Source organism: Opisthocomus hoazin, chromosome 18, assembly GCF_030867145.1.
Source record: "Opisthocomus hoazin isolate bOpiHoa1 chromosome 18, bOpiHoa1.hap1, whole genome shotgun sequence".
In the NCBI taxonomy this organism is placed as follows: domain Eukaryota; kingdom Metazoa; phylum Chordata; class Aves; order Opisthocomiformes; family Opisthocomidae; genus Opisthocomus; species Opisthocomus hoazin.
In genome coordinates, this window is record NC_134431.1 from 1,668,606 (window position 1) to 1,695,935 (window position 27,330).

General features: G+C 48.2%; 1 protein-coding gene across 1 annotated transcript; it reads left to right on the forward strand.

The window, feature by feature from the left end:
• Positions 1 to 26,905, forward strand: FAM83C (family with sequence similarity 83 member C). The gene is made up of 4 exons (XM_009938608.2): positions 1 to 667; positions 8,141 to 8,308; positions 12,656 to 12,780; positions 25,963 to 26,905. Exons 1-4 carry the CDS (start codon positions 113 to 115, stop codon positions 26,903 to 26,905), a joined length of 1,791 nt encoding a protein of 596 aa, XP_009936910.2. The 5' UTR covers positions 1 to 112.
• The last annotated feature ends 425 nt before the right edge of the window (positions 26,906 to 27,330 follow it).

A 27,330-nucleotide genomic window follows, 5' to 3' on the forward strand; every position in this document is an offset into this window, starting at 1 on the left:
AAGGAACCTGTTGGGAGGAGCTCGGGAGCGCAAGAGGGCCAGAGAAGACCCCGAGTCGGACAGAAGCCGAATCCAGCTGGAGAGGCACCTGTTAGCATCCACAGCTCCGGTCATGTTCAACTACCTAGCAGTAGAGGCGAGACCCCAGTTCCACCGCAGCTATGCGGGCCAGCAAGGGGTGTCTGGACCGCTGCGGAGCCGTCTGGAGCAGCTGAAGAAGCCGTGGTGGAGGGAGCCCACCCCACTGGTGCTCCAGCACAGTGAAACAGCCAGGCTGGCCATAGATGCCTTTCTCGAGCAGGGCGAACGCGGCTACCTGGGTGCCATCGCTGAGGAACGGGAGCTGCCTTTTCTTTCCACCCTGGACATGGAATATATGAGCCATCAGAGAAACCAAAGCTGTACAGATCCTAGTGCAATGAAAGACAACGAGGCTGACCCTGGCGATGCGGACACTGGAGACAGGTCCTCCCTCAACTCTGAACTAACATCTGGCACCTACTTTCCGCTCATGTCTGATGTGCACCCTCCAGAGCTGGAGCTGGGGTGGCCAGGGACACCGCTCCTCACGGTCTGTGGCCAGACTGAAGCCACCGTGATTTTCCAAAGAAACAAAGCTAACAGCATCAAGGATTTGCTCCGGTCTCTGATCAGCCGGGCACGGACGGTATGTATAGAGCTGCCTCCCTTGAGTGGGGTCTCATGCCACAGCACCTGAGTCCTGGTGGCTGGTCCCACATCTGTGCACCACACGCTCCAAGCTGTTGCTGCTCTCTAGATGTCCGGCACGATGCGATTGCTTTTTCTCTAGCAGATCTGTAACTGTTCCTGCTCCTTTCCTTCCCTGTGACTTCTTTCCACCTGGGATTTCGTGTCGTGCGGGCAGTGCCCTTTAAGGTGCTCTGTATCTGTGTTTGTGGGTGTGCAGAGCACAGCACCAACGCCTGGAGCGAGCGAGCGGCGGGGCGTGCAGCATTAACGCTTCGCTGTCCTCAGCCGGCGAGCGTGCACCAGCCGGCCCTGCTGCCCTCTGCCAGGGCGTTCGCATGGCCAGCGCTTTGCTCAGCCCCTGGACATCATGTTGAGCAGGACATGAGGATACCACCGGTGAGTTGCTGCGGGAGAACATAGGACCTGAGTAAACTTGCGGGACTGAAAATCCCTGCCTGTGGTTTGGAGTAGGTTAGAATACATCATCGTGTCTTCTAGACTTGGTGTCTGTTCTTCTCAGAGGATGAGTAAGATCAGCCCGTTGTGCCCCATCACACAGTTAGTGCTGAGTAGAGGTTGCCAGCCCTCGGATGTAATAAAAACTGGATGACTCCAAGACTTGCCTACCAAGCCCAATCCTGGCATGATTTTCATAGAATCACAGAATGCTTTGGGTTGGATGGGACCTTCAGAGGCCATCTAGCCCAGCCCCCCTGCAGTGAGCAGGGACATCTGCAACCAGATCGGGTTGCTCAGAGCCCCGTCCGTCCTGGCCTGGGATGTTCCCAGGGATGGGACCTCCATCACCTCTCTGGGCAGCCTGGGCCAGGGTTTCACTGTCCTCACTGTAAAAAATTTCTTCCTTGTATCCAGTTTAATCTGCCCATCTTTAGTTTAAAGCCATTGCCCCTTGTCCTGCCACAACAGGCCTTGCTAGAATTTACTCACGAAATTATGGTCCTTCTTGTTCCTCTTTACTTTGCCACTATACTGTGTACAAAAGCAGCAGCTGGGGTAACGGCATGTCAGGCACATTTTCAGCTTTTATTGTCTTTGTCCTCTTTATGATTCTCTTCACCTGTTCCGTGTTAATTTTCTTTTGTGGTGTTTCGTTTCAATAGGGTGGCCATACTGAGTAAACTTTTAGTGCAGAGTTCACTTCTAACCAGTCAGCTTCTGGGCAATTTCTCTTATCGCTCCAGTAGTTTCTTATTTAACTTCACAGTCACTCCTTAAATTCGTTACCGCCTGGTGCAGGAGGCGGGAGATAAAGCGTTGTTAAGCCTGGACTTTGGCTGTGGAGAACAGAAGCTGTCTCCAGGCAGGCTGAGCTGCAGCGTTAGCTTCCATCACCACCTGCGGAGCTGAGCAGAGTGATGTTGTCCCAGCAGCTGGAACTGGGGCCATGCAGCAGCTCGGACTGCTGTGCAGCATCGTAACATCATCAAAGAACCACGTGGTGTTGAAATTTGGGTGTCCTATGAGGTAAACGGGCATCTTTTTTCTTTTGTCCAGAAGAAGAACTTTTTGCCACGTAAGCCACTGCTCAGTTGTAAGCAGCCGTTGCTTCATACCTGACCTGCTCTACTGCACCTTCGTAGGCAAATACGGGAAGCTTTGTCCAGGAAGCAAGTGACAAAAAGCTTTGTTTGTCCTTGCGGGCAGTGGATTTATGATAGCTTAAATGATCTGAAAAGCCCTGTGCCACTGCATCCTTCTCAGCAGTGGGGATTAGGTCATGGTCATGGCAGAATGCACAAAGTAAACGACTGCCGGGAAACGTTCCCTTGCCACTTCGCACGTGTCCCGGATCTCTGAGGATGTTATGATCCTTTAAACCACACGAAAAACATCTTGCTGCTTGCTCAGTTCTCAGGAACTCCTCTCTTGCTGCGGGGAGGTTGCTCAGTGGGTGCTTCTGTGTACCGCAAGCACATTTTGAGCTTTCTGCTTCTTGTGCTTGGCTTTGAAAAAGCACTGGCAGTCTTCAGCCCTTTATGTTCAAGCTGGGGATTTTCACGCAGTGGTTTTGACTGTTGTGTGAAGTGTGAGAATGAGTTTTCAAACACCTTGTTTCTTTATTACTGGTGTTTTACTGGCTTCTAGGCTAGCAGCTCTGGGCAGTGCTTCCCATTATTAACTCTGTGACTGACGGCTGTTCCGGATCATTCGCAACCTCAGTTACACATCTTTAAGTAGTCACTGAGTCATTTTGCCCATCAAACCATCCAAAAGAATGTTACCTGTGTGTCTTTTAGTGCCAAAACAGCAACCAGAGGCAAAACCATCTGTTGTTTGAGGTGCTAGTGGCAACTGTGTGGAGAACTGTTTGCTTTTTTTGCTTTTCAACGGCTGCTTCTGCACTTCAAATATTTTTTCCACTAGATTTTAAGCTCTCGCCATGCAGCCCTCCTTTAGAGTGTTTCTCCTGCTGTGTGCTCACAGCTGACATCGAAGAGGGGTCCCGTGCTGGTGGGAGGTGGGAAAGATGTGGAGCTCCCTTTGCTGGGTCCCGGGGTCAGGGAGGCGTGCGTCTGCAGGTGGGGTTTGCTGTTTTCTCCTGCGCCGCTGTACAGAGCAACATCAGCTGACGTATTTTGCAGCAGCGTGTTTGTACTGACAAATCAGCAGAAAGCCCATTTGGTTCACTGGTGCCTTTTGCTGCTGCGGTTTCTTTCTACTTTGCTGCATTTACCCAGCCGTCTTTGAAGATGCATTTTCAGATTTGAGCTTTTCTCTTTGCAGACAGAAGAAGATGCAGCGTAGCCACACCTCAGCCTTCATTTGATAATACTATTACAGTTTTACTTTTGTTGGATGAGCTCCAATCTATTTTGAACTGTCTGTGCTGCTGCTTTCCCCCCTGTAGTACAACTCTGACATTGGCTGCGCATCTGCATTTGCGTGCGACGGTAGCAGGGTCCGGGATGGTCCCCCAGAGAAGCAGTGTGTCGCTTCAAATGCCAACACCGCTGTAATGACCAAAACCACACTGCTATTGGCAAATACCAGTAAAACCAGCTGTGCTGGTTAGAAACCAGACAGATGGCAGCCCCAGTGGGGTGCTGGTAAGTGCTGTCATTCCCGAAGTGATGACTGCTGTAATTGCTGAATTGTGAGTTTCCAGAAGGGGATTTAGAAATGCCGTGATTAACCCTGCAGTGGCAAGGTGTGAATTTTCTAGAGCCTGTGGGCCAGCTGTGTCTTTGCAATGTCCTGACCCACCAAGGCGATGTCATGGGCTTGGAGGCCATGATCAGCGTGCTGAGGAGAAGAGATGCTCTGAGCCAGCCCCAGCCTTGCAGCTCCTACCACTGAAACCGAGGGGCTGGAGGCACTGGACATGTGTTGCGCAGGTTTGTAAGGCTAGGTTGACATAAATGCCCGAGGCTTTTAAATGTGAGACATGAGTTGTCAGGAGCCTGAGTTGGAAGTGGTACTTAGCTACCTAACTTCCATGGCTTTGCAGAGCTGTTGGAAATTGCTTTTGAGACTTTAGACCTCACTTTTGTGACAATATGTTTTTAGGAGACTTCAAGGGGAAGACTTCCAGGGTTGTCTTCCCCCAGAACTTCTTGGCTTTTGGGGGTTGAGCTGGTGTTATTATAAGAGCTGCCTGCTTCATCTACTGAGAGGATATGGTGATCTGAGGGGCCCTTTTGGTTGTCCTGTGGCAGCCATTCTTAGAATGAGCAGTCCCACCATGGGCGCCTGCATCTCCGCCATGCGAGGCTGCGGCAGGGCACAGCCTCCCCTCCCTCCCCACCTCAGTGCTCCTCGCTGCACGCTGCAGTGCCCATGGGGCTGCCAGCCTGCTTGCCCAATGTCAGCCGTGGCTGCTTGCCAGCACCACTGGGAGCAGCTCTACCCAAATCCTTCCTGTGAAGGGATTGCATGTGAGGAGGCCGTGAAGATAGCCATAGCCTGTTCCACCTCCTGCTGCCAAGCGAAGACCCACTTCGGAAAAGATGAGTCTGACTATCACGCAGGGCTCCACCCAGCTTGCACAAGCTGGTGTCCCGCTGCCTGGGGCACTTGCTCCTCCGCTGACGCAGAAGCCATGCCATGAGGCTGCCGGGAGATGCGGGTCTGCATCCAGCCCAGGGCACTGGGTGCCATGGGTGATGGTGCCACTGGCTGCCCTGCGCTGCCTGCGCAGCCCCAGCCCTCTTGCAGCCAGCACGGCAGACTGGCAGTGCCTTTTCTGGACAGGCAGCAGCCCCGAACTCTGCCGAAGCCTGTGAGCACTGGTAGAGAAAAGCAAGATGATATGGACCTTCTGTGCACACCAGGCACAAGCAGTGCCTCTGGACAGGGTCTGGGGACAAAGGAGCATCGGTCTCTCCTGACTCCATTACAGTGGCTTCCCAAGCCAAATTTAGGTTGTCTCCAGGGCCAAGCCAACCTCAGAGCTAAGCTTGAGATGAGCTGGAATATCATGAGGCAAGTGTGGCTGTGAGGGACTTGCCTGAGGCCTTATACCAGGTTGGGGCTATAGTTTTTTCTTGGTGCTTCATCATTAGAGGATGGGTGGCCCATCAAAGTCATTTGGCTAAATTGCCTTCGGTCTTTGGCTGAAGGCCAGTGTGGAAATACCTGGTGAAGTCCTGCTTTTTTGTGTGTGTCTCAGCAGTACCTGATGCTGATAGCCCAGAAGCAACACTAATTTGGGAAGTTGAAGATGCTTCTCACTGCTTTCAGAGCTCTTCCAGGGCTGACTCTGCTGTCCATGCCAGATGACCACATTTCAAGAGCGGACAAGAGTTTGCCAGAGCCTCACAAGGCTTTTAGGAATACAACATTGATGAGGGCTACAAAAGAAGTGCCCTTCGGAGTCAGGCTCTGAAGCCTCTATCTCCCAGGGCCAGAGTGGGAGGGTGGAGATTTTGTTTTGGCCTCAACAGTGGGAATGATTTTTAGCTTTTGATGACATCTGCCTTGTGTCCCACATGGATGTCTGGGATCCCATCAGCCTCCAGGAAGGTTCTTCCCCAAACCCTGCTGTGGTGGGCTGGGCCTGGGGTCTTCTGCAAGATGTTGAGGACCAATGAAACTGTGTAGGGCAACATCACAGAGATGGTCTTTGGGGACAAATCAGATAGAGCCAAGAAATCTTGTCCATCTACAAAAGGGATAAATCCCCGAGGGAACAATGCATTTTGTTGCTGCTGCCTTCCTCTGCCTTGGCTCTGGTCCGAGGGTCTTTCCATGGTGTGTGTAGGCAGCAAGGGGCTGAGGACCCAGCTTGTGAAGCAGAAGAGCATGGGGAAGCCAATGGGTCCTCGCTCTGCCAATGGCAGCTGCCTCCACTCAGCACCTAGGCCATGAGCATGAGCTTGGAAAACGGCCATTTATTGATGAAAACAGAGCAGAAGAGTTACTGGGCAGTGGGCAATCTAGGGCCAGCGTGCCAGTCTGGAGCAGAGACATCAGCCTGTCCACATCCAAGGACAGCGATACTTGGAGCTCCTCTTTTCTGAAGCTGTTCCAGGTCAGACCCATGAATGTGATTCAGCCTGTTTCTATTTAAAGCTTGAACTGCTGCACACATCAAAGTCAACCTCACTGCTGTCCTCTGCGTTTAACTCTGAAGAGGAGCAGCTGAGCAGAAGTGACAGAGAAAAGCTCACCCTACATGGTCTGCTGCACAGGGTGATTTGGACTATGGCGAACTGCATTCCTGGCCATGCGCTAACACAGGCAGAGGAGATGTTTGAGAACAGGGTTCCTACCTCCTCACAGCGTGCTTGATGAGCAGCAGAATGAACTCTGTCATGCATTTTGTGTGCAAGGTGTAGTGCAGGGCGTGAACATTGAGTAGCAGGGTAAAGTAGGCCATTGAGGCTTCACTCCAAACCTCAGTGCTTTTGGGGTCATCTTTATCTGGGCATCCTCTAGTAGGCAGAAGCTCAACGTCAGTGTTATGCACACAACTTTCAGGTACCAAATGGTTCATGTATTTATTGCTAAGACACGATAAAGACTGGGACTAAAGTACTTGGTCAGTAGTTCCATTATTTTTTCAGCTTTTGAAACGAAGCTGGCCCGTCAGTAAATCCTGCAGTGCTTTGCTTTTTTCAGTCCCCCAGTGTGTTGCCATCTTCCATGAGTTCTCAGTGTTAACTGTTAATGGTTCAAGGTTCAAGTCACCAGATTGCTCTGCAAGCACCCTCGGGTGAAGTGCGCGTGACAAATCATCCAGCTCAGCAAGTGCTCCCCTGTCTGTTCCTTCTCCACAGTGTCCCCCTGATTTCTGTCACTAGTGGTGGTGACCAACAGATGGATCCCAGCAGTCCCTGCCTGATCCAAATAATGGCCACCTCGGTGTAGTCTGCTCACAGCTTCACTCTGTGAGGAGCAGTGGAACAACTTCTCCAGTCACATCTTAATGTATTTACAGATTATTTCCCTTGATCCCTTGTTCTGCTTGCAGGTCATACTGTACTTTGAATTTTCTAGTTCTGCGTCAACTTACTCGCAGTAGGTACTTGTCATGACCTACCTTCCATTTTCTGTATTTTCCTTCCAGTTTTTTGAGAATTCGTTTAGCCAAGACAGTCTGCCTCCTCCCATCCCGTCTCCACAGTGGGAGGGCTGCCACAGCAGTCTTCAGTCTGATTCTTTAAAGAACCAGCAGTTTTCTTTAAAAGTCTTTTCTGTTTTAAAACCCCTCCCTTGGAGTCTTTATTGTGCAAGTCTTCAGTTTATTGAGATAGAGTTTCTTGAATTCTTTTTTTTTTTTTTTTTTAATAATGTTAGTGTTATTCCTTCCTGCAACTGTTAGGTTTCATAACTACCAGCTGCATCCCGGGCTGCGTTAGCAGGAGTGCTGCCAGCAGGGAAAGGGAAGGGATACCCACACACATTATTCTATGATTTTGTCTACTCAACCCTAGGATGTAATCTTGGAACAAGGACATGTACATGCTTGATCAAGATACCTTCTCCCTTACCTGGCAGTGTGTCTTTCCTGAAAAAAATGATTTTCCTTTATATTAACATGCATATTTATGGAGTCACTCATACCAGTTGAATAATGATTTTGATCAGTCTCAGCTCTTCTGTTTATATGCTGCGTTTCTGGCATATTTGCCTACGGCAATACATACTTGCTGCATCAATGATATTCAGAGTTTGTGCATGTGCATTACCCTTTCAGCTATTTCTTTCTGCGAATGACAGATGAGACAGGACGTAGCTGGATGAGGAATGTCTTCACAGTTGTTAACGGCGATTTTATCTGCCGTGTTGGGGTAAGGGCTGTTAAACACAACAGTCCAGAAGCAATCTCCACTCGTGTGGCCACAGATGCTCAGTAACTCAGGAGGTTTGAGTATTTAATTCATAGCTTAAAGCATAATTCATTTGGACATGAGATTTCAACAGTTTCTTGGGTTTTTTCTCCCCTCCCCCCTTTTCTCTTGCCTAGGTGATAGCAATTGTGATGGATCTGTTTACAGACATGGAAATACTGTGTGACCTGCTGGAGGCCTCGAGCAGACGGCACGTCCCTGTGTACCTGATCCTGGATGAAGAGTACTTGAAGCATTTTGTGGAAATGTGCAATAAAATGGCTCTTACTCAGGACAATTTCCCAGTAAGTTTTCAGTCACACACTGGATATGATAAACAGGTCTTGGAATTAATAGAAACCATGTACCCTTTGTTCTGTTCCCTCTGCCTGGTCCCTCAGACCTACCCCTGCTCCCACTGTCCCAGGCTAAGGTACCATGGCACCATGGCTGTTTGGTCTAGGAAATCGAGATCTGTCTGGAAGCGCAGGGGAAGGAGTGGAGGAGACTCCTAGCCCTGTATCTTGATGTTTTTTAGTCCTCATTTCATTTTTACCTACCAGAAGTGTGAAGTCAAGGCCAGTAAGATGCAGGGCATTACTGAACACTTTGCTGAGCTGGTGAGAATAGGCAGACAGAGGTAGACTAGAAAACTTACATTCCTGTGAACCTAGATCATCTCCTTTCCTTGTCCCCTCTCAGCCCCTGCTCTAGGACGTAGAATTGCAAGACTTAAATTGCTCATAGTTCAGATCCCTGAGCCCAGTCCAGGTTCTGGCCAGAGCTCCCGTAGTGCAGCAGCTGGCTGGGGAAGTGAAGCAGCGAGTCCCGGCAGATGTCCTGATGCAGAGGTTGCCGTTTCGTCCCAGCCCAGCTGCACTGCTTCATTGTAAAACCACGTGTGAAATATCTCATGTTAGGATCTGCTGCTAGGCTTTGAGATTCAGTTGTCGGTCCGTGAGGGATTCGCAATTCCCCAGTGGGGTGCCCAGAGCAGGCAAACAATGAAAATTAATGTGTCAGTGCAGCAAGCTCTCCTGGGAACTTGCCGACTCAGAAATGCACCCCAGTATCCTGCTGCTCCCCCTGTAGCCTTTCTGACCACCACCTATCAATGGAAGTTGGTTTTTTGTCGTCATTTGTTAGTCCTGCAAGGCCAGAAGTCCTGTCTGTGCTCCTTCACTGGGTGCATAGGACTTCCTGGACAACTGATCCTTTTCCCGCCACCAACTTCATAAGTTTTCCCTTCATCTTGATGGGGAACGCTTCAAAGTTATCCAGTTACATCAAAACTATGCTTAACTAAAAAACAGGCTATGGAAAATGCAAAAAATAATGGTTTACAGCATTCACAATAGATACAGTTACACGTGTCTGAATTTCCCCTCATTTTTAGTCTATTTGCACAAATACTAATTTAGAGAGGCTTCCTTCTTCCATGTTGGTGATGTTTTCTGCTGTCTTGCTTCTCACAAGCCAGACCCATTTCATCCTGCCTTCTGAAATAGAAACTGTAAGGGAAAACTGCTTCGTGCATGTTTGCCTCCATAAACAACTGCACCATTGAAGTCATCTGGTGGATCCAGAGAAATTCCATCTCTCCAAAATACATTTTATTTCCTTCTTATCCCAAAGCCTGGCCATTTTTTAGACATTAACATTAGAATGAGTTTGCATCCACGGTGATGTCTACGTCTCTTTGTTAGACCTGATGTCATGTCTTGTGCCTGAATGGCTGATTAACCCTTGCCTCCCCCACACAGTGGCTGGTCAGCAGGTCCCAATGTGAAGTGCCTCTGAAGCTGATGCATCTCAAGCAGTGCATGCACAGATGTTCGCAACTGAGTGGGAGGAATGTACATATTTGATCCCCGACTCTGAGTTGTGACAGGGTGTGTGGTAGATCTCCATGTGGAATAATAGGTGACAGTTTGGGGTTTAATGGGGAATTTGGGGCAAGTGCCCCTCCAGCATCTTACTTCTAAGAACATTGTGTGAGCCCACTGGTGTCAAATCCTGGTGCTGAACATCAGCAAATCCCGCAGTGGGGCATCGAGCATTGGCAGTGGTCACAGCAGAAGACTGAACAGTTGGATTTTTTCGACTGGCCATCTGCTGAACCTTAAACTACTGTCTAAATCAAGGGAGAGTGGTACCTGGCAGTCTGGCTTTCCTGCAAGTCTTCAGGATTCTCATCTCATTTGGACGATTCAGGGCCTGGATTGCCAAGAGGAAGAAGAGGATGGAAAAAATGAGCCGGATATCAGAAACTCACCCAGCCTTCAACAGGACAGAGAGAGTGAAGAAATACTGTGGCAACAAATCTATGGGATATCCCTTACTTGAAGGGGGTTTACCTTCCCTGCGTGGGGAGAGGAAGCTCCTCCCAGTGAGAACTAGTATTACTAAAACCTCAGCACTGGAAAAAAAAAAATCCCTGTGTTGACTGGCAACAGGATTAGGCGAAGACCTCCCCACAAGCATCCAGCATATCTGGCTCTATATCAGCAACTTGTGGTGGCATTTCAGAGCATCACAGGTTAATACAAGTTGGCAGGGACCTCAGGAAGTCATGAGGTCCAACTTTCTGCTCAAAGCAGCAACACCTGAGAGGTCAGACGTAGTTGCTTAGTGTCCTACCTGGTCTAGTCTTGAAAATCCTCTAGCATGAAGACTGCACAACCTCTCTGGATAACTTGTTCCAGTGCATAGTTGTCCTTATGGGGAAAAAGTTTCTCCTTTCTTATAGGTGACAGGCAAGGACATGTTCTAGGACACAAGAAGGCAACAAATGAGAGCTGCAGTGAAAAGTCTGTGAAGCTTCAGCTCTGTCCCTGCTAAAAGTTTCCATGAACTCAGGAGAAGACTGGACAAGTACTAGGAGAAGAGGTCCAGGGAGGTTTCCAACTAATACAAACCACAAGAGGCTTAGGAAATCCCCCGAGCGGAGAACAGGGTCGGCAGCAATGTTAGGGGCAGCATCATGAATGATTGCCTTCTTCCTGCTCTTCCCCAGCTGCCATTGCCCTCTGCGAGAGACAGACTGTTGGGTCAGATGGACTCTGGTCTGGAGGAGGTTTGCTGCTGTTACGAAGCCCTGCAGGCAATGGTCCTCCTTGGGTGGGCAGGCAGATCTCTTCAGCGTGACGTGAGGGTCAAGACTTCCCCACCCTGCTGTGATGAGCTCCTCAGCAGATGTTTCCGGGAAGCCCACCTCCTGCCCGAAGGGACTCTGACTGAAGAGGAAAGCCCTCAGAAATGGAGTCACCTGCTGCAGGGTGGCTGCCTTCTGCTCCTCACCCCCGAGGCACAACTTCCGTCCTGCGAGCCCCACGTGAGGCCAGAGACTGGGTGAGCCGGTTCCTGGCTGCGTAGGGGCAGCCTGGGGAGCCCATGTATGCTCCACCAGCATGGCAGGAGGAGGAGGAGGGGGAGAAGGGGCGCAGCCATGCCCTGGAGCAGCTCCTGGAGGGATGGCTGTGACGGGGGTCTGCACCCTGCGGAGAACATCTGCTGGCAGATCACAACCATTCGTGCTTGTCTTCCGCCTGCGGCACTGGCTGCATGGGGGGGCAGGTTTCCACCTCCACCAGGAGTGTGGGCAGCACCCGCCGAGAGGCAAAATGGCCCCGGCAGCCTGTGCAGCCTGTCCCGGCTGCTGTGCGCCTTCGTCTTCTGCAGGGCTGATGGCATCTGCCCGGCCAAACGCCAGTGGTGACAGCTTGTGGCAGGTCCTGGCGAGCCAACGCCGTGGCTGGTGGAGGGAAGCTGGCCTGGAGGGTCACCGGGGTGATCTGGCGTAGGCGCAGCCTCGGGGACGTTTGTTTACGTGCAGGATGGTTTGGTTGGCACTGTATCGCAGAGACCAGGCCAGTGACTGTTTCCAGTGACTGTTCTCCTCTTCTGCTTTCCCCAGCTGAGGTGCAAATAACTTTTATTATGGGCAAAAACCTCACATTACAAAGAAGGCTCCTGACGGATACCGAGAGCCTTATTTCCCATTTAGTAGGAGGCAGTCGGTTTTAGAGCCTGAAGTTGTATCAGAGAAGTCCCTTGCAGTCTTTAAAACAGGTGAGGATCGGGTCTGTTTCACTCGAGTACAGCAGCTGAAAATTTTAATATTGATTTTAAATACACTGGTAAAAGGCAATTCTTAAAACGTAGACATGCCTTTCTGTAAATCTTTTTTACTGAGCAATACTTTGGTTTTAAAAAGCCCGTCACTGTGTAAAATCAGAACAGCACATTTGATTGATCAGAAATTGGCTAGTTGCTATGGGTGAAAATGTAGTTTCAATGCAGAGCCATCAGTTAGTGTGGTTAGCTGAATATCAGCAATAATCTGGAAGAAATTGTAGAGTCTTACATACTTCAGAAATGATCTGTAGGCTCATAGGATTCTCCCAGTTTTCAAACCAGCGCTTGTACCCCAATGCAAGTTGTTAATATTTGCTGGTATTTTTGTCTTATGGAAGCAGACAGTATGAGAAAATATTTGGTATGTAGAAGCCAAAACATGCTTAACGCCTTGCTGCGTTCTACCTCTGGGAGCAGAGCTCCTGCTCGAGGGACTCCATCAGTGCTGCACAAGGGAATATTTCAGTTTAGATCAATAACCGTCCCCTCACCAACTCGGCTCTCTCTGGTTTCAGAACATGCGCATACGATGTCTGAGTGGAGACACATACTACAGCAAAGCAGGCAAGAAATTTGCAGGCCAGGTTCTGGAGAAGTTTGTCCTGATTGATTGTGACCAAGTTCTTGCGGGTACCTACAGGTAAGAAAAAGTAGCAACTACTGTGACAAAGAGTGGTGAGACTGAGGAAATACTCATTGCCAAAATACTGAATAATGTAGCTCCTTTTTTTTTTTCCACTCCATGATAATGATACACTGTTTTTCCTCTTCATTTTTCCTAACAAATGTCAGGTTTCATTTTGGTGCTTTGCCTTCTTCTGCTCCATCCTCTTGCTCTTGCCTTGCAGTTTACCTTGCAGATAGCATAAACTGCTTGTCTCCCAACACGGACACTTCCTGCACACATATGCGAGTGTCACTTCATTTCTTAAAAATGTAAAAAGTATTCTTCCAGCTCAGATGGCTCACTGCTTAGCCTAGATTCTGGCCCCAGCTGATGCTGTGTAGGGAGGGCAGCCGAACCAGCTGCCTGTGGTCCACCTGCTTGCCTTCCCACGGCACGTGCCATCATTGCGGACATTCCTAGTTACTCCCTTTGGTACCTGTTCTGTGCCTGTTGTCCGTGAATTTCCCCCAACTCAATGTCTGTTCTAAACCAGTCTCCTACTGATTTCATGATGCACCCATAGTTCTAGTGCTATAGTGTGGTAAAATAGTTGTCCTACATTCAGCTAAGTCGTTGCTTTCACAGTTTTCCAAGCCTCCGTCTTGTCCACCCTCCTGCCCTTTCCTTATCTAAAGTGAAGACCTCGGCCTTCTCAGTCTCTCCTCATACGGCAGCTGCCTCATCCTTTAGTCATTTGAATTACCTTTCTCTGCACCCTCTCTAACGTCGCTATGTCTTTCTTGAGATGCAGAGACCCGAACCACATGAAGCCCCCAAGATACGGCTACACCAGGGTATTATAGAGAGTCAAAATTATGCCCTCTGCTTTGTCACTGTCACCCTTGCTGACAGTGGCCAACGTTCACTGAAGTTCTTAGCTGCCATCGCACGCTGAGCTGATGATTTCAGAGAACTGCTGACAATGATTCCAAGCTTCTTCCTGAGCTGTTCCAGGTTCAGCATCATACAGGCCTGATACAGATAATTTTTCCCTGTGGGTACACCACATTTTCTTACACTGAAGTTCATCTGCCACATATTTGTCCACTTGCTCAGTTCTGTGAGGTCCTCCTGGATTTCCTCACCTTCAGTGAGGTATTCAACCACCTGAAGAAACTGAGGATCCTCTGCAAACCTGGGGATTTCACTGCACCCCTGCATGCCTGAGGTCACCGACAGGATGAAAACCAGTCCCAGCACTAGTTTCTGGGGCCTCACTGCTGACTCTTACCCGTGCTGAAAAATTACCACTAAGCCCTACCCTTTGCATTCTACGCTTTCACCGGTTCTCGGTCCATGACAAAGACCTTTCCTCTGTGTCCAAGGCAACTTAGTTTCTTGAAAGGCTTTGGCGCAGAACCTTGTCAAAGGCTGTTTGAAAACCCCAAAACCCAAAAATATGTAGTTAACTGGTCATGTTATCCATGTGCTCACTGACTCCCCCACCGAACTCCAGCAGGTCTATGAGGCAGGGCTTGCCTTTACGGTAGCCTGGTTGACCTTTTTCCAAGAGGCTGTGCTTCTCCATGCCATCAGTAACCTTGTTCTTGACAGCACGCTCTGCCACGTCCCAGGTTGGATGTCTGTTCCAGTGGTATGTGGGCCTCACGATTATGACCAGAGCCCTCTCTGTAGATGGGAACAAGTTGGAAGCCTCCTGGTCCTCAGCAAAGCCGTCTTTGCAGTGACCCTTGGTACACAGGACTGAAGCACATCTCAGTGTCACCAGCATTAGCAATGGATGCAAAAAATTCATTGAGGTTCTCTGCTGTGATCTTGCCATCACTGAATGCCCCTTTTGACCCATACGTCTCAAATGGGCCCATCAATTTCTCAACTGCCAGTACAGAATTTTTGAACAACCTACAAGCTGTAGTCATCTTGATTTTTTTTAACTGCTCCTTTTCAGCTCTTTTTGACCAATTGCTGCATTTTTACATAGTTACCTTGCTTGAAATTGAATATGCATGGGCTGCATTTATTTAGATTGCTGTCTCCCACTACAGAGTTAAAATTGTGTTGTGAGCATTATTACAAATGGGCTCTTCCACTTCCACCTCTGGAACCAAATCTTATGCATCATCCCAGACCACATCCTGAATAGCATCTATTCTTGTGGGTCAAACAATTTGGACTAGTTAATTCTGGCAAGTATTCATTTATTGCTTCCGCAAAGTTTTTCTCCACAGCTCATCCCAGTGAAGCATTCACCTAGTATGTCTATGAGTGGATGCAATCTCCCACTATTACTACCTGTCCTAATTTTGCAGCCTTTGTGATCTCATTTAGCGTTGCCTGCTCACCATCACTGTCCGGATCAGAGTACTGTTCTGACCTGGCAGTACTGTTCTTGTGCTATATTTTTATTACTAGCGTAATCTGAGTTTACCACCTACAGATCTTTCTGTTGCACATCGTGTTATCCTTCACAAACAGTGCAACTCGCCAGGACAGACTGTTCTGGTATCTCTGAATTTGATGTCCTGGCAATACTTTATTCTCCTTCCACTGAGTCTCCTTCAACACTGCTCTCCCTCTCCCTTTCTCTCTTTTCCATCTCCCAGCCAGCATATGCTGCACACTCAATCTACCAGTGTCTTCATCAGTGCTGTAGCTCCAAACTGCACCTTCTCCTCTGCCTCTGACTTTATCGTCTCCAAGTGTAGAGGTCTCACCTTATCAAACTCTGGCGGTGAAAAATAGAAGGACCCAGTTGAAACTGGTTATGTAGAATCTCTATGTAAACAATATGGAGAGCAGTGTCTGGTGGCATTTTGACCATCCTAAGACAGGTATCTGAGAAGAAGGGAGTGAAGCACTGCCTGGAAACATCTGTCCATCTCCACTGACTGCAGGTGCCGGGGATTAGATAGCTGAGACGCTCATCTTTGAATGGTTAAAGCTGAGCCTGCGTCAGCTGGGTTGAACTCCGCAGCTGGAGGAACATCCTATTGCCCTGTGGCCCAGGGTCAGGGTATTGCTTAAAACATAGACTCAGTTCTCAGGGTCAGTTCCTCCCTCTGCTGTCCTGGGGCAGGGATTTGGGTCTGCAATGTGCTCGCTTGCTACAGATGTCTGTATAGCTGAAACTTCTTGAGGTCTGGAAGATAATTATGCAGTTGAATAAGGGCTTATATCTGGTTCTCTGCTGTCCCAGTAAGCACGTGATATTCTGGACTAAAAGAAACAGTCTCTCTTTGTAGAATTTGTTCAACAGTGGTCAGAAACACTTCCACAGGAGAAAATCAGGAAGTCTGCTACTGGGTGTACTGCAGCCTGCTGCTATCCCTAGTATAGCAGATATTTAGATTACTCTCCCTAGCGATGGGAGAGCTAGATTCAAAGGATGAGAATAATTACTGAACAAAGCCGAAGATCCCAGGTGGATCCGTGGGTGTCTCAGGATGAGGAAAAGGAAAGAGGGTAGGAGTGTTCCTACCCAGTGGCAGGTTTTACAGTTCCACAGTCCTGCATGCAAGGATCCTGGTATAACCTCTGGGGTTAGATGTTGTATGCACTTCTTTATGTTCAGTTTGCCATAGGAGACTTTTCTCCACCATGGTTGGCCTCCACAGTACCTTCTGGCAGTGGGTTATGCAGTTTAATTTATGTTTTGTGTGAAGAAATGATCCACTGTATTTACATTAGACCTACTGCTAGGTAATTGTACTCGAAGTGTCCCAATTCCCATAACGTGGGCACAGTAAATCACTGTTTGCTATTCACTTTCTTGACTGCATCCATGATTTTGTCCTCCTCCATTATAATCCTCATTTGAATCATGTCTTCTCCAGCTAACGTATCGTCGGGTGTTCAGTCATTTCTCGTGCAAGAGAACTTGCAGACCCTTAATCGTAATGTCTGTCATTTGTGAGAAGAATTGACCAGAACTGCATGAAGAGGTCAAGGTATCCTCACCCACTACACTTCAGCATTGTGGCACCACGGCGACTTCCGTCTTTTCCTCTGTCCCTGTTCGGGCAGGTCCTAGTCTGCTGCCTGCCTGTTTGACTGGTGCTAAACATTGAAATGATCATTTGTGTGAACTGCCCGTGGGAACCCTGACCTCTTTCCTAAACGTTAATGTCTGAGAACTCAGCAATATGCAGAGATTGCCAGGGTGTTTGCAACAGTTTTAATTTAGTGACATTGGATTTTGTCTATCATTTTGTTGCTTCTTCACCCCATACCGTAAGATCCTCTTGCAGCTTCTGATTATCCAGTTTTCTTTTGACCAGCCACGATAATTTTGCCATGAGCTCTGACACAGGCTGTTTCTACCATTTTTCAGGGCTTTTCTGAATATGTTGAACAGCAGCGATCCCAGCACGAAATTTGTGGGTTTCCAGTGGGTAAATTAAAACTATTGCTACCATTTGTATCCCATCTTTAACCAACTGTTACTCCTCAGGAAGACCCTCCTTTGTACTCCATGATCACTTCGTTTTTCCACGAGTCCTTGGTGAATGACCGTGTCAAAATCTCTTTGAAAATTTAAGTATCCAACATCAAGCAGAGCATTTGTGTCTGTGTGCTTGCTGCCTCCTTCAAAGAACTGCAAGAGGCTTTTGAGGCATGGCTTCCTTCCACGCAAATATGCTGAGTCTTCAGCATTATGATTATAGTTATTTATGCATCTAATCATTTTACACTCTGTTTGCTTCTACCAGTTTGTTCAGTATGGAAATAAGACTGGCTGGTTCATAGTTTTACAGGAGCTCTTTAAAATGTTCACATTTACTACTTTCCATTCCTCTGCTACTATGTTCAGTTTTAAATGATAGGTTATTCACTGATCAATGATTGGAAAATTGCTGACTTCCGATTTTTGGAGGCTTTACTTTAATATTTTCCTTTAATAATGCACCTTTTAACGATGGTGATTTTTTGGATGTTTTAAAATGTCTTTATTTTGATAGGTACATTTTCTGTGAACCTCTAATATAGCATCTTTAAACAATCTTCATGCTGCCTCAAGCATTTAACCTTTTTGGTTACTCTCTTAAATTTCTTTTTAATAGCATTCCTCACTGTCTCTTTTAAGTATTACCGTTGTAGATTATTTCAGCCTTGAAAGAATATTTGATATGGGTATGTCATCGTTATTTTTTTGCTGCGTGGCCTTTCCAAAGTGACTTTCTGAACTGGTAATGTTATTTCTCCTTTTGCTGGTTTTCTGGTTAGTTTCTCCAAAAGGCAGTCATTTATACTGTCGAAAATGCAGTTTCTGCGGCTCTCCCAGCAGTGGGCCCCACTCAGCATGGCTATAACTGAATCTTCCTTTGTTCCTCCGCTTTCTGCCTTCTTAGCCTCTCAGCACTTCCTTAGCCTTGCATATTTACCATCAGCACTCTGCTCAGAAAGTTCACAGTACAGCCCTAATACTGTTTTTCTTATTTGGGAGTGGAATTTTAATCCAACATGAGTACTTTTCCTATGTTTATATATCATTTACCTTATTTGACTTTTCTTTAAATGTGTTGTGCTATTTCCCAACAACATGTCCTCTATTTGTCCTTTCTGTGTAATTTCTGCCCTTGCAGTTACACTGTTCCTTGGTTTTCTACTATCCAGTAAGTTTCTGATATGTCTCCTGTGTCAGAGGCATCATTTCAGCTCAGGTATTTCACATCTATCTTTCTTTAGCACATAAAATCTATGTATGTATGTAAACATTTGTATCTGATCTAGTTATGCTCCACCATGCACTTTTCTAAACAGACTTTTATTTGTTCAGATGTTCTTCATCGATTCTGTTTTCTTACCTAAGTGTCATTGATTTCCATCCTGTCCTTATATCAGAATACAGTTTTCTCGCTTTTATTCCTAAGGTAAAGTGGGCAATCTCAAACTGTGTGGCCTTCTACGCATCACAGCTTTGATCCAGATTCAAATTTAAAGCTTCCCTCTATCTTCTGCATTATATTCTGCAGGAGCCAGGTTTCATTTAACATGGAATCCGGCATTCTTTATAGAGTCACTGTGTTCCTACAGGTTTCCGTTTCCTTATGATTCTACCATCCTTTCCCTACCACAATTTCCATAACCATGTCCTGAAATGCTCTTTTACTTCTCTGTCCCATTCTGAGCACGGAGGAGGGAACATTATATGAGGCTACCAGTGAAATCCTGATCTTCTTTAGCTTCCCACTTAAGTGCTCTTATTTTACTCCTGAGACTCATCCTATGTCTTTTTATGTTAACGGGACCTATACAGACATCGGCCAGACAGGCTTCTCTGTAGCACCCCATAACTCAGATCTAAATGTCTCTAGTATCCTTCATCCCAGCGAGCAACTCATTTGTCATTCTTTGCTGTCATCGTGCCCGAGCATGGAATCACGGAGGACTACACCCATGTGCTGGCTGCCTTCTATGGACACCAACACAATTCAGTGCCTTCCATATAGCTTGGTCCGTACAACCTGGGGACAGTTAACACGCTGTCAGTTGTCTCTTTTCCAGACTCAGCGTCTCCCGTTCCTCGAAGGATTCAAGTCCAGTGAAAGGATGACGAATGTCTTGTAGGCCACAGAGTAGTTCACATACCCCCAGGATGTTTGCTTTCTTTTTCCCCAACACTGTGACACCACAGACGTGTGTTTTCCTTAAGACATACTCTAACATCCAGACCTGCTGCCTGCTCATTCTCCAGCCTGTATTTGTGCAGCTGACCATGACTGCCTGGAATGTATTTTCTTTGAATATTTTCCTGTTGAACTGCATCCATTTTTTTCGGAACCTTTTTCAAACTTCTTTCTGTGCAGTCCCTCTCCACTGGATATGCTTCGTGAATCTAATGAGCGTACGCTCTTCCATTATTTAGGCTGCTCATGAAGCTATTGCATAGCAGCAGAGCCAAGATGCTAGACAGATCCCTCTGGAGTTTCAGTACATCCTTCTGCACTGACACTGAATCCAGGTGTCCGGTCGCTCTGCATCCTGTCTTGCAGAGGGGTATCTTCCTACTCTGTCCTTCACTGTTCAGGTATTCAGTGTCTTTAAATGCTTCAGCTCTAAGAAGAGACTCTTTTCTCCTCAAATGCATGCCAAAATCATGCCTGAAATCCTTTTTAAGTCTCTAGCCACATCTCTAGCCATAAGATTCTCTCTTCTACGAGCCCTATATGCAGTATTACATGCATGCAGCAATAGTATCCATAGCAACATTTTCATGCTGAAGCACATGTGTTGATGATGTTGTTCTCTATGCTGACATTTTCCATGACAGTTTTCTAAAAGCTCTTCTTATTTTCCAAAACACTCTTGGCAAGCTGAGCTCATTCTGATACATTGCTGCCTATTGGTACGGATTTTTTGAGTTTTCTAAATATGGGAACCAAGCTCACTGCTCTTATCTTAAACAACTGTAGGCAAATTAGTTTAGACCCCTCAATTCATGTGTGTTTATTGATTAAATATTTCCCTGTGTTTTCCATTTTTAACATTACATTTCCTGTAAATGAAGACAAGGAGAAAACAAGGTTCATTGAGATATCTAGTGAAGGAATAATCTAAAATCCTAAATATATTTATATATCTAGTTATTTAGTGCTATTCTGGGCACCAGAAGAATTACTATGTTTCTTTGAGTACTCATTTAACCTAGCAGAGTGAAGGATATGAGGACACTTACTAACGCAGCAGATGAGAGGAGCCCATGGGCAAATGGGGCTAGAGCTAAACAGGATCTTGAACAGGAAAGCTAGAGTAAACATTTGCCAAGTTAGGACTAGAGAAAAGAGGTGGTATTGTCAGCCTGAAGGGGATTTACGTGACTGACTGAGTTGCCTTAGAGGAGATCAAATTTCTCAGCTCAAAATGGAAAACAGTCCAGGTATTGGTGTGTGTCCTGTCACTGGCACAGAGAGGAAGGACCTTTTGTTTACTATATTGTAGTGAAAGAAACTCAAGATTTGGGGTTGAAGCCAATGCAACAACTGAAACTGAAAAATGAGAGGAGCAAATTGAGAGGATTACAAAAGCTCTGCACCTGGCTTCAGTCCAGAGGAAGAAAAAACTGAATGCACAAGTGTTCGGCAATGGACAGGTAAAGTTGCGTGGGTTGGAAGCTGGAGGAGGCTTGGAATTTCTTTAAAAGAAAGGCGCTCATGCTCTCAGAGGTCCCTGTCCCAAGCAAGAGGAAAGAGCTTTTAAGAGCGAGTTCCAGATCTAACTTGATGGACAGCCACCTCAAGAAAGAAGTTATAATTAAGCAGAAAGTGAGTACAAAAGGAATGGGAAGCATGGTGTCTCACCAGGGAAACCCCAGGCTGCTCTGTACAGCGATGAAGCACTGCCAGAAGAGAAGTCCTACACAACCTTGCGGAGCACACGGAAGCAAAGAGGAGGAAGTCCTCAGGTGTGTAAATAAAAAGTGGATCCAGAAGGAGGAGAACAAGGCATGCTGCTGTGAGGGTGAATAAGAACTAAAAGATAACTGAGATGGGATGCCCAAATTAACTGAATACATTGCATTGGTTTTAATCAAAATGAAGATGAAAATGAGGAGTGGAAATGCTTTCAAGTGCATTGGAAGGCGAGATTAAGGGCTTACTACAAAAAAGATTATCATCTTATCAAAGAAAATTTCACTTGAAATTAAAGGTCTAGTGATGAGCATTATGTAGTATCTATGTTTAGCAATGAGCAAAAATTATAGACAGCAGTTTGTATCGGCATGCAGAAGGCGAAGAATGCCTTTGACAGCCAAAATGACAGAAAAGCAATAAAAATGAGTGAGAGAAACAGCTGAAAGAAGAGAAAAACCTTCTGCTGCAGATTGGTACCTAAGGCAGCGAAGCGGAGCGTGCAGACCTGCGCATCCCCATACCAGGCAGCCGCAGCAAAGCCGCTGCCCGCGGGCTGTGGTGCAGGGTCGCAGGACTAGGGGCACGCAGAGGGACCACGCAGGCTGTCCCAGACGCTGCTGCTGGGGGGCTGGGGCTGAGAGCCCGCAGGGTGCTGGGTCTATTAGGGCCGGCGGTGCTGTGGCCGGGATGGAGATGCTGAGGATGCTCCATCTCCCAGCCAAAGGCTGGGCTGCACGGGTTCCTGCAGGGCTCCTGCTCTTGGAGGGTCTGAAAGCAAGGCAGGGCAGGGGTCCTGTCTGCCTCCTGTGGTTTGTGCCCCAGGGTGATTCAGAACTGGGTACGGGATCTCTGTAGGCATTATCGAAAAAATAATGGCAGGACTTTTTAGAAGCTGTCATGAACATTTAGCATCTGCAGTGGCCTGCAGTGAGGAGCTCCACAGCTTGCCTGTGTGTTGTGTTGCACAAGGAAGCACCTCTTCTTGTCTGCATTCAATTTGCAACCTGTTAACTTCTTTTGATGCCTCCTTTTTTTACACCAGAAGAGACCAACAGTGATCATTCCCTGGCTATTTCCTCCATGCCATTCATGGAGGACAAGACCTTCTTCAGTTTGTAGTGATGGGAACAGCCGTGGCTGGCAAGGCCACGCTGTCCTGTCATGGAAGCCTGTACTATGGCAAGGAGGAGGGCTGGGGCACTGGGGCACTCGGGTAATCCTTCCAGGTCCTGTTGTGACACCGAGCGGTCAGGCCCCTTTGGACCAGCGTGGGAAACTGGGACCCAGTAATGCTTGGACTGGGGAAAGAGCCATGAGAGGCAGCAGTGGCAGGGACAGTCACAAGGCGGGGGGGTGTATTGCTGGATCTGTGGCTGCTCCTCTTCCAGGGGAAAGGACCGTTCGTGTGGGTGGGAGGGGTGGCTGGGTGGATCCACCTCGTGCATTTCTTCAGGGAGGCAGCACTGGGTGGGTCGGAGAGTGCTGGGAGAAGACAGAAGGTGGAAGTCGCTTCATCCGGGGAGGGAAGAGACACCTAAGCAAGACCTGTTGTTTGCCTCCTGCTAAGGTGTGGCCAGAGGCCTCGATGGGTAGCTGTTGTGATGTTCCTGCTAGACCATTTGAGTCTGAGACGTGAGACCTCCTCGCCAGAATGAGGAAGGCAAACATGACTGCTTGCATGGCTCTGCTCCCAGGTCTGCTGGTGACAGCGATGCCAGGCTGGGTGAAGAGGGGTGGCAGGCGTCATCCTCCACCCAGCCGACCAGGGTCCTCTCGCAGGTCACGGGGCAATGTGCGAGGGGTGCAAGCCTGTCCCTCCAGAGGAGAGGGTGCTCGGCCCTCTGAGAGCATTTGTGGGTTTGAGGAGTTCAAGTGAACTCAAGTGCACGTGTGAGTGGAGTAGGACCTGAGCTGGGATACGCCAGAGCACGGTGCAGTGCAGACGCAGTGCTCCTGTGCAGAAGGGTAATAGCTGCGAGCAGCTCCTGGGAGCCCGGCCGTGCCCCTGGGATAGACGCCTTTGACAACGTCCATACAGGCTACACAAGATCTCCCCCGCCTGGACTCTTGGATTTCTTCAAAGAACTCTCACAGCTTTTTGAGAGATAACTTTCCTTTGCCAAAGCTGTCTTTCCTATTATATCATATTTACCTGTACGGCCATTAATTGTATTCTTTAGAAGAGTCTCTACTAATTTGTGCTGTGCAGTTATGAGACTTAATGGTCTGGAGCATTAAAAAAATGGCACCACATTAGCAGCCTTCCACTCTTCTGATAACCCAGGCACTTTCAAGTGGGAGAGAACACATCCCGGTTAGCAGTTCGGCTGTTTCATCCTGGCATTCCTTTGGCGCTCGTGGGTTAATGTCACCTGGTCCTGCCAGTTTTGGTTGATGTCTTTCCTAATCACTTCTACAGAGCTTTCAATATGAGACTGATCCTCCCTTGTGTTCTGTAGAAAGGTGGGTTCGGGACAGGGATCATCCCAAGTTCCTGTGCAACGAACACTGGCGCAGAGGAATTATCTGAGCACTCCTATTACGCATGGGCCATGTGCTAGCCCCACAGAGAGCTCAACAGATTTCTTAGGCCTTTTGCAATGTGTGACCCAACCTTTTTGAAAGATGGGCTTTCTGGTCTTCATAGCTTGTCTTCTGTCGTTTAGCCATCCCAGCTACTTTCTGGGTTTTTTCTCTCGTCTCTCTATGAACCTGTATGCCTTTGCTTTGAGCCTCCTATGGTGTGGTATTTCTGCATGCTCTTCGTGCCACCCACAAAAGGATTTTCACTCTTCTACATCTTCTTCACTCTTACTTAATTTGCCTGTATTGATATTAAGAGTAGCAATCTATTCATTTTGTGTTGCTCTTTGGGGGATGCGTGTGCTGAGTGTAAGTATATTACTTTCTTCAAAACAGCATTACGAACCGTAACAACTGCACGCTGCTGGGGAACAAGCCACGAGCTGGTTTTCCTACTAGAAGTTCCCAAACAGCTCTCTTGTGAAGTGAACATTGATGAGGTCCCAAAACATAGTGACACTATCTTGTCCTGAAATGACATTTACTAGAGAATAAGTGGAATCCCTCGTTATAATTGCTTTCCTGTAGTTTCTGTGATTTCATCCTGCTCTTCTCAATGTTGTTATCTTGCTTTAGCAGCTGATAGTGAGCCCTAAGCTGGTGCTTCCATCTGTGAAGATTCCATCTTATTTAACACAATTAGTCTGCTAATCTGATTTGACTATTGCAAGAATAAGAGAAAGAGCCGATGAATTGGATGACCAGGAGCCTGGGTCGCCTGCTCCGTGAGAGGAGCTCCCCTGTTTAATCCAGGAGAATGAAGATGCGGTCACCATCTGTAGACGTATGAGGGGAGAGCTAGTTAAGTTACAGTTTTGGCACAAGCAACTGGTAGAGTTAAACGGATAAGGAAAATACGCAGAGTGGCAATTAGTGAAGGTTTTTCCCCAGCTGGGGCAAAACCTAATTCATTTTATGGTGGAACATAACAAGCTCGCAGACAAGATCCCAAGACATTGTACTGCGAGAGCAGAGACTGGAGTACTGAGCAAAGGACTCATGAACTTCTAACACCATGCATCTCTTCACTGGACAGCAAGGAAAAAGTGGAAAGTGTCTGGGGAATCCCACAGCAGTACTTACAGAAAGCATCATCAGGTATTCCTGTGCGGCTCTGGAGACCTCTGCTCCTCAAGGCAGTGCCCAAGAACTCCAGTCAGTCCTCACCCTCCTGCCTGCCTAAGCGGCTCCTTCAAGTCCGTCACATGTTGCAGATGTTTGCAGATGTTAAGGACATGAGAACATAGCTCATGAGAAGAGGGGAGTGAGCAGGAGACTGGGCATGCCTTGGTATCCCCCCGAACAGTCTCCTTGCCCTCTCTGGAAGGTATGGCGGCAGTGAGCTGTGCTAGCCAAATGCCGAGCTAGCCAGTCTGCAGCACAAACCGGGCAGAAAGAGCCCTTCAGCGCCCTGTGCTCTGTATCTCATCATCCCACAGTCACACCACCTCCAGACAGACATCTCTTAGCCTGCTTGATCCAAGCAAGGGGATGGGCAATGGGAAATGATGGTTCCTTGCTCATGGCCAGAGCGTGCTGGGAAGAGGAATCACAGAATCACAGAATGGTCGGGGTTGGCAGGGCCCTCTGTGGGTCACCCAGTCCAACCCCCTGCCGAAGCAGGGTCACCCAGAGCAGGCTGCACAGGACTGCATCCAGGCGGGGCTTGAATATCTCCAGAGAAGGAGACTCCACAGCCTCCCTGGGCAGCCTGGGCCAGGGCTCCGTCACCCTCAGAGGGAAGAAGTTCTTCCTCATGTTCAGCTGGAGCTTCCTCTGCTTCAGTTTGTGCCCGTTGCCCCTTGTCCTGTCACTGAGCACCACTGGAAAGAGTCTGGCCCCGTCCTCCTGACACCCACCCTGAAGATATTTACAGGCATTTAGAAGGTCCCCTCTCAGCCTGGAGAAGAAAAGGCTTGAAAGGTGCTGCTGCACTTTTTAGGCAGGGACCGGTTGCTGCTCTGCGTCCTTCATAAGGCTGAGGAGAACCGGCTGATATTCCTTGTTCATTGTTTATATTTTCATACAGTTCATTACATCACCGAGCTGACACTAAATGACCATTTTAGGGTTGTTCTTTTGTAATTATTTAATGAGCACGTTCATCTCTACAAGCACTGTCAGACTTGCATGCTTCAGAGGAGGTTTTAATGACACGGGTTGGGTAGCAATACATCACTTGATGTTAAAACCCGTGCTAGGTGTCCTGGCGCTCTGTGAACCAATGTTACATGTGAGGTTTCTTTTCCTTTTTCCGCAGTTTCACCTGGCTTTGCAGCCAAGTCCACACCAGCCTGGTGACCCACTTCCGTGGTCAGATTGTTGCGGAGTTTGAGAAGGAATTCCGGTACTTGTACGCAGAGTCCAGCGCAGTGACCAGCTTCTGCCTGCCGGATCCCGGAACGTGCCCCTCTGCTCCGAGCGCCTCACAAGCTGCCAGCTCCCTTTTGAAACCCGCGCAGGCGAACGACGCTGAAGCCTCGAGCCCCTCCAGCAGCCTTTCCAACGTCAGCGTCAGAAGCATAAAAATGTCTCCCTTTCTGAAAAACTCCAGCTGCAATGTACACCAGGAAAAGCAAGATTCCAGCTCTGACACTGGTAATAGCAAGGGGAGGGAAGACACAGCTCTGAAGCCCACCTGCCCTAAGCAGCAAGGAGAACCACCAGACTCACCCAACTGTCCTCCACATCAATCCGCCCCGGCCCCGTATCACAGATCTCATCTCATGACAGCAAGGACTTTCGTGCAGCCAGAGCCTTCCCCTGGCCTGAGCTCCAGTAAACCCAGTTACCAAGGGGACAGTAAGGCTAACAACAGCCATGGCTCCCCAGTGAGACAGGAGCAGACGCTGGCGTCCCTCTCGGAGGGTGCCAGCAGCAACGGGAGAAGCACGGCGCAGAAAGGGCCTGCTGCTGCCTCCAGGGACCCGACAGCAGAACGTGACAACGCTTTTTACGGGGTGGAAAAAAGACAAGGTCCCGGAGAAGGGAAATTGGACCTGCTCTCCCCATACCACCAGCTGAAACGAGAGAAAAAGCCCGTGGTTCCGTGCTACGATAAACTCCCTGAGGACATGCTGATGGAGAACAACAGCGCCTACGGGGCTGAGAAGAGAATGACGCTGGGACACAGTAAGCTGGACCTGATCACCAAGTACAACAAGTTAAAATCGAAACACATACACAGCCGGTTCGAACTCTGACCTGGCCTCGAGGCGTCCTTTGGTTTTATTGTCAAGTGGCTGCTTTTCCCCGCCAGTCGTTGTATCTGGGGCTTGAAATTGAAATACGGGTAGCAAATTGGTCCTGTTCCTATTAAAAGGTGTCTGTGCCGTTTCTAACACGTGCCCAGGGCTGATTCAGATCAGAGTAGCAAGTACAGCTCAAATTTCAGGATAGGGGAAAAGACATAAACACAATCCACGCTTCTGCGTTCTTTTTATCCCTTTGGGAAAGAACCATCTCCCCCCAGACTCACAGCAGAACCCTTGCTCCGGCTGGTGGCTCTCTGGCCACTGAGGTCCCCAGGGTGAACCCAGGTTGTCTTGGTACTGAGTGACTCCTCTCCCTGTACCCACGTGCTGAAAATGGAGCGGCCCGAGGCACGGTAACGTCAAAAATAAAGGAG

What these genes read in the sequence shown, in the direction of transcription:
- FAM83C (XM_009938608.2), top strand. Translation starts at nt 113, where the DNA reads ATGTTCAACTACCTAGCAGTAGAGGCGAGACCCCAGTTCCACCGCAGC. An exon ending in TGATCAGCCGGGCACGGACG is followed by an intron (nt 668 to 8,140) that starts GTATGTATAGAG and finishes TCTCTTGCCTAG; the next exon opens with GTGATAGCAATTGTGATGGA. An exon ending in TTACTCAGGACAATTTCCCA is followed by an intron (nt 8,309 to 12,655) that starts GTAAGTTTTCAG and finishes CTCTGGTTTCAG; the next exon opens with AACATGCGCATACGATGTCT.